The sequence below is a fragment of the Sinocyclocheilus anshuiensis genome, unplaced genomic scaffold (genome assembly GCF_001515605.1).
Source record: "Sinocyclocheilus anshuiensis isolate Anshui unplaced genomic scaffold, SAMN03320099.WGS_v1.1 scaffold72, whole genome shotgun sequence".
Taxonomy (NCBI): domain Eukaryota; kingdom Metazoa; phylum Chordata; class Actinopteri; order Cypriniformes; family Cyprinidae; genus Sinocyclocheilus; species Sinocyclocheilus anshuiensis.
This window is the reverse complement of record NW_015554073.1, coordinates 515,125-522,392: the sequence shown is the minus strand read 5'-3', so window position 1 is coordinate 522,392 and position 7,268 is coordinate 515,125. Positions and strand designations below refer to the sequence as shown.

The following is a 7,268-nucleotide window of genomic DNA, read 5'->3' as shown; positions in this document are numbered from 1 at the left end:
GATTTGGTGAACTGGTTCAACCGGTTCACTAAGAAGAACCGGTTAAATCGAACGATTCGTTCGCGAACCGGACATCGCTAGCTCACTGTCGTTGGACTCGCTGCTCGGGATGGAGATGAAGATCGCCGAAAAAGCTTGGATTTGGGTCTGTTCCTCGCAGTCGTATGGATTCGGAAGATCTGGATTACAGCGCACTAATAAAATTGTTTCATTTCGTAATTATGTTGTGTTTTTGGCGTATTTTATAGTTCTATTGTCAGTTGGCATGTCGGAGAAAACGCCTTTTGTGGCCTATGGCAATCAAAGTAAACATTACATGACAAGTAAAGGTTAAACGATTGTAGAAAATTTATTTATTTTAAGGTTTAAAGTGAAGTCGTGTTTAACATTATGTAGGCATATTCTTGGAAACGAGCTGGCAGCAGAAATCACAACAAAACGAAATGTTATAATTTCATAAGTAAATGAGTAACGTTAAACAATTTAATAATGCAATTGAAAACAAGGTAATTCATATGACAACTAAAAACTAATCAAATTAATGCCGCGATTTCAATATTCATAAGGATTCATTTTTAGGTGTCAATACGTCAGTTTTGTACGTTTAGATGCTGAAAATACGTCAGTATTGTACGTTTTAGTGCCTGTAAAAACGTAAGTAAATGTACGTTTTATAGAACCACATTTTACGTAAAATACATACGAATTATCATGAGATCACGTTGGAATGAATGAATGATGCATTTATATAGCGCTTTATTGTGTATTGTTGTACACCCAACGCGCTTTATAATCATATGGGGGGTCTCTCCTCAACCATCAGAAGGTTGTGAACACTGCTACAACTAGTTATTTTAAGCAGCTGTCCTGAATGAAACCTTGCGGTTTAATCTCTGTGGTATATTTAGCTCTGTCAAGACAGTATCGTGCTCTGTATGCGAACGGAAGAGACTTGTCTACTTTGTTGATTTAGGCCTTGATAGGATTAAGACTGATTAAGTGGCACGTTTCTGCTTGAAAGGATCATACTGTCTATCTATCTGTATATCTATCTCATACATTTTTAATAATACATTTGATAGACATTACTTTTATTGTCTATTATTTAATCAAATTTATTAATGTAATTTCCAAATAGCGCAGAACGTCAGGGTGTTGCCATTCAAAGGAGTATGCTTTTTTTTTTTTTAAGAAATTAAAACATTTATTTGAGAAAGATGCATTAAATTGATCAAAAGTGATAGTGAAGATATTCATAATGTAACTAAAGATTTCTATTTGAAGTGCTGTTTATTTGAACTTTGTTCAAATAAACAGAAAATAATCCTGAAAAATCTATCATGGTTTCCATAAAAATATTAAGCAGCACAACAGTTTTCAACAGTGTTAACAACAACAAGACATGTTTCTTGAGCACCGAAACAGCATATTAGAATGATTTCTGAAGGATCACTTTGCCATCACAAGTATAAACTGCATTTTAAAATATATCAAAAATAGAAAACCGTCAGTGCTTTAAAGTGTACAAAAATTTTACAATATTAATATTTATACTGCATTTTTTATCAAAGACTTCTTTCAAAAAACAACTCCAAGCCTTGGAGCCAGTAGTCGATTGTCATATGTCTTGTCAATTTGATTAGACAATGTAAGTATATTTCCTTTTGTGCTGACTGTGGCCTATTACAGCACTGTAACATTTTCATTTAGCACTTCTGAGCGCGATTAATATATATATATATTAACTGACAGTGAATATTACTGAATTGAAAGCACATTATTGTTCAGAATCAAACTCTCGAATAATACATCTAGTATGTGTGCTGTATTGTACTCCTCCCAAAGTGACTTTCCATAACTTCGCCGCCTCCAATTGAATATCTGCGGTTTACAACTGCCTCTCCAGCACGTACACTTGAAACAGAGCTGAGACATGAGCCAGCAGGATTTCCTCCATCTGACAAAGGAGTTAATGATTATTATTATTGTTTCTTGCAGGAAGAGGGCGAGCTGATCGTGGAGGGTTTACTCAACATCTCCTGGGGCCTGAGGAGGCCAATCAGACTGCAAATGCACGATGACAACGAGCGCTTTCGCTATGCCTGCATGAGTGCGTGGAGATCGGAGAGCTCAGAATCCAGCAGGTGGGTGGAACCGCCTGAATGCTGTTGCTACACCACCCCCAGATGTGTCCTTTCCTTCATTAGGTCATAACTCCATCTGTTTCTCTCATTAACTCAGTCATAGACGTCTTCAGGCATGGGCCAGGATTTGACAAGTGTGTACAGCTTTTTATGGTTAAATGGCTGCTCCTTTATCATTCTCAGTCAGCTCAGATTTGATCATACTGTAGAATGCTGTGTACCTTTCTTAAAAAGCCAACAAATTATTACTTTGAAATTTGATGGACTTCTGTAAAGAGGTTGATGGCGTGGTCAAGGTCATTATTAGAAAGTTTTGTTTTGAGGAACATTATGACACATGGGTGAAACTGGGTGAAAACTGCGGTTATGTGGTGTTGATCTTTCACCAACAGAGCAACTGGTTATTCAGAGTCCTGGGCTGCTACTTATTCTCACGTGCAGTAGTCTTCTGAATCATGGAAATTTTAATCAGCTCTAATGTTGAAAGCTGCAGTGACCTTGATTTGATACTGTGAGCAAGAAGATTCAGCACGTGAGCATAAAAAGATTGTCATTGTGATTGTGTTATTGTATAGCAACAACAGATAAGTCAGAGTAATCAGATGTTTCTTATTCCAATGAAAGTTTCCAGTTACTCTTTTTAATAGAAAATCAATCAAGTTAAAGTCAAAATTATTTACATGAGTAAATAATTGAATTCATTAGTTCATTGTTGGCACTTTAGGGTTATTGTTGTTAACTAAATGTAAAACTAAAACATAATAAATAAAACATTTTTATTACATAAAATAAAATAAAATATATTAAAAAAAATTCATGTAGTTTAAATTGAGAAAAAAAATATAGACATAAAAAACCCAAAACTTTTAAAATAACACAAACACAAAAGAAAATCACTAAAACTTTATACTAAAAGTATAAAATATAAAAAGCAAAACTAGTTGGCACTTTCCATGAATAATATATAAAAAGATAGAGAAAATTATAAATTTTGTATTAAAATATTGTATGATATCTAAAAAGCGTGAAATCAGATGCTTGTGTAAGATCAGTAAAGCTTATTGCTAGAAAATAAAATCACAAATGTTTAGTAACATGTCCCAAATATTAATAACAAAAATTTAATTTCAAAGTTTCCAAACTTCATTTAAATAACAATACAACTCATAATATGTAGTATGGTCTCTTGAGATGGAATAACTAAATGTAATGTTTTCTTCCACGAAAACTATTTTTATGAAGCTTCCATTATGTATTTTAGTTATGTGGTTATTGTTTACAGAAATGAAACTGCTGAACACCAGTTTTGTTCAGAACCCAACAACAACAAAATCAGTGCCTCACCTATACCCAGTGAGTATGAAAATGATCCATATCATTCCACACACAGTTAGGAAAATCTTATCAAAAATGTTATTGATTCGTGTTGGAAAATGGACAACATTTGTGGTTGTTATAGATTAGAAGTTTTAACTGAACTAAATGCATATCTAGATGTTCACCACATTTCCAACACATCATTGAATGCCTCATCTTAATATTAGCCTGCACTTGTCTCTGGTTGCTGTTCTGCTGCAGGTGTGGATGGAGCTGAGGAGGACATCCCTCAACTGCTGAGAACGAGAAGTGACGCAAGCTTTGTGAATTTCCAAAGAAGATCCAAAATCCACAACACTGCCGATTCACAGAGGATAAAAAGACACCGCTTCTCCATCAACGGCCATTTTTACAACCACAAAGTAATTTAAACAAAACTTTTGTGTTAAGACGTTTTTTTCTTTAATGTAATAAAAAAAGCACAGTTAACCTTAGTGCACTTGAACTTGAACTATAAAGCTTTCACCTAGAGATCAGCAGTGCAGCGTCTCAGATGGAAGGCAGGGATGAGTTGGAACTCCTCCATGCTCCAAGTTCAGGACAATAGTACAATAGTGCTCAGTGAAAGACAGCACGCCTTGTGCCTGGCAAGGGGCCTGTGCTCTCATAAAGTGCCACAGCAGCATCTGTGACAGGAAGTGTCCGTCGTCTAAGTGTTTATGTTGTACATCAGTGTTGTGAGATGGATGCAGGTGTTGAGAGGCAGTGTTTTCCTGTGCAGGCCTTCCCCTCGGCTGCACCATGTGCTTTTATTATCGAGTGTCACCTGCCTCTCTCTCATAAATGGTCCTTAAAGGTCATATGAGTTGGCTTGGTGCTTCGATAGATAGATAGATATTCTGCTTTCATTTTAATTCGTTTTAGTATTTTTGTTTTGTTTTCTCATTTTTATTAGTTATTGTTTTTTTTATATGTATAAGTTAAACTGAATGAAATAAGAAATGTTGCTTTGGCAACTAGCTGAAATAAAATAGGTTTAAGTTTTTTTTGTATATTTTATTTTAATTCTACAATTGTTTATTTTATTGCTGCTCTTGTTTCCTTTTTTGTTATGGTTTTTACAGCAATTGTACACTATAATTTATTGTTACTTTATTGTGAACAAAAGTGTCTACTACTTCCTTATCTGAATGAAACAATTGTCTGTTGACAAAGATAAATTGATGACCACAGATTATATTACCTGTCATAGTAAGAACATTATATACATTTTATTGTAGCTTATATTATTTTTTCCCAAATCTCATTTGCCAAATTTTACACTAATTTTTTTTGCCACATCATTTAAGAAATATTACACAATTAATTATCGCTGAAATTTATCTCCTTTTTTTACAGACATCAGTTTTTACTCCGTCATATGGATCGGTGACTAATGTGCGAGTGAACAGCACTTTGACAACACAGCAAGTTCTTAACCTACTCCTTAATAAGTTTCGGGTACGTTTTCCCTTATTCAGCTGAATACTACAATCTTTTACTTGTTGTTAATTCCCTGTTCTGTACAGGTTGAGAATAAGGCAGATGAGTTTGGCCTCTACCTAGTCCATGAATCAGGGGGTGAGCCTTTTCATTCTTAACTTTACCTTATTTTTAAGAAGAGTCAACTGATCTGCAGATTATAATTATTATATTTTTCCCCATCTTTTGTCTTTAGAGAGAGCAAAACTTAAGGACACAGAATATCCTTTGGTATCTCGTCTGTTGCATGGTCCATGCGAAAAAATCGCCCGAATATTTATTATGGAAAAGGACCTTGGTGAAGAGATTACGTATGATGTGAGTATTTTGTACATTTTAAAGTTCACAATAGGTCATTCAGAATGTGCTTCCCCTGGCAAACTAACATTCTGTTGTTCAAATATAGACACAGTAAACAATAATGTCACTTCCAGATGCTACATATCAAGTCTAATTTTAGGATCCTATCCTGGGGACTAACAATAGTACAAATATTTCTATTGCAGTCTCAACATTCGTTGTAATATGAAAATGTTGATGCATATGTGCAGGTTCTCTGTGATATTATTGTTAATATTCAGAATACTCTGTGCTTATATCTCAGTGGTTAATGCAATAATGCATTGTCTTACAGGTTGCACAGTATATTAAGTTTGAAATGCCTGTTTTGGGCAGTTTCATCAAGAAACTGAAAGAGGAGGAAGAGCGAGAGATTTTAAAACTAACAAGAAAGTAAGTTTCACAAATATCTGTGTTCCTATAACAAAACAACAATGTATTCATTTTAATCTGCGTTGTACTTTTGTTTTTCACAGATACAGTGCACTGAGATCAATGATATTGCAAAAACTGGATGGCATCTCTAATACTGCAAATTATGCGTGAGAAAATGTCGACTGTTTAGATCAAAGGCATCCTCTCTGTTGTACAGTCAACATCAGTGATCCACAGATTGCTAGTTTTATGTTTTTCATTTTTGGTGAAGACATGAGTGCAATAACTAGTGTATAAAAAGTAGTAATTAGCAGTGTAAGTACTTTTACCCACAATTCTCAGGCTTTACAAATTACCTAGAATGTTATTTTATGATCTATGACTTAGAAGACAAACTACTGTATTTTTTTTTTTGGTTAAACTTAGAACATATACGCCCCTGACATGTTTCTACAGTAACAATATTACCTTTTATACATTTTAAAATAAAACTAATATATGAGGAATTGTGTTCATTTGGTCTCACCTTTGTTGGCTAACATATTGTACAGTGTCATGTTAGTTTTGTACTCGCATATAGAATATCTAATTCATAACATCTTTAATCACTTCCAGACTTTTGACAATATTAAAAGTCAGTTTGCCATTATAGTTATATTTAAAATGGATGCATATGATCCTATTCCAATACAATCTCTTAGTGCTTAATTTCATTATCTTAAATCATTGTTTTGTTGCTTGAGAAAAAATAATGTTGCGCTCGTGCTGTTTCCCTCATGTTCACAATGAGGATTTCTTATTGTTCTTTGAGTGACCCTTGCACTGAGTCAGTTCCCACGAGCTATAAAAGCTCATGGTATTGAAACTAAGACATGCAGTCAGTGCCTTCTGGCTCGAGTGCCCATGTTACACAGTGGGAGGCATCCTGGGAACAAGGAACATTACATTACTTGAGGTGGTTCCCATTTCCTGGACAAGTAGCCTAGCACAAGGAGAAAAAATAAACTTTGCTTGTGTTCACTTGTCAGTCTTTTATGCCAAAAAGCGATTTTTAAATAATGGTTTGAAATGTTTTTGTATTTAATAACGTGATTTGTAATGACAACAGAAATGTAATGAAATGCATTGTTTTATTATTTTTGAAAACAATGCAGGGCATTTTCTGGATTTAGTAAAGCTTTTAACTTACGTAGGACTACTTTTTAGAACTATTATCTAAGGAAACCTTGGTCGCCTTTTGTACGACTTGTATGCAGTAAACAAGGATTTTGTCTGCTGTGTTTACCTTTGTAACTGGTTGGGTTGCTAACGAACAACCTGTTACCTGTTAAAAAAAACCAAACAAAAAACAAAACGTATGGCATCGACAAATAATAATATACTGCCCCCTTCTGGCGAGAAACAGTTATTGTGTTATTATATTCTATTATTATTTAAAGGCCTAAAAGACTTAAAAGGCTGTAAAATAAATTTTGGACGTTGGGTTTACAAAATTGCTTATTATTATAAATTATGTTCAGTATAAATTCAAGACCTGTCGTTGTTTTCATAGTGTTTATAATTGGCATTATT

At 34.2% G+C, this 7,268-nt stretch overlaps 1 protein-coding gene across 3 annotated transcripts in view; it reads left to right on the top strand.

The window, feature by feature from the left end:
• The window catches only part of LOC107668802 (ras association domain-containing protein 4-like), a 24,149-nt gene extending 17,956 nt beyond the window's left edge, over positions 1-6,193 (top strand). For all 3 annotated transcript variants that reach the window (XM_016460793.1, XM_016460795.1, XM_016460794.1), the window contains 8 exons: positions 1,999-2,144; positions 3,427-3,497; positions 3,723-3,883; positions 4,860-4,961; positions 5,030-5,081; positions 5,179-5,300; positions 5,617-5,714; positions 5,798-6,193. In XM_016460793.1, coding sequence (XP_016316279.1) covers positions 1,999-2,144; positions 3,427-3,497; positions 3,723-3,883; positions 4,860-4,961; positions 5,030-5,081; positions 5,179-5,300; positions 5,617-5,714; positions 5,798-5,867 — 822 coding nt within the window. In that variant the 3' untranslated portion in view covers positions 5,868-6,193. The remainder of the gene's footprint in view (positions 1-1,998; positions 2,145-3,426; positions 3,498-3,722; positions 3,884-4,859; positions 4,962-5,029; positions 5,082-5,178; positions 5,301-5,616; positions 5,715-5,797) is intronic.
• Positions 6,194-7,268: the final 1,075 nt, after the last annotated feature.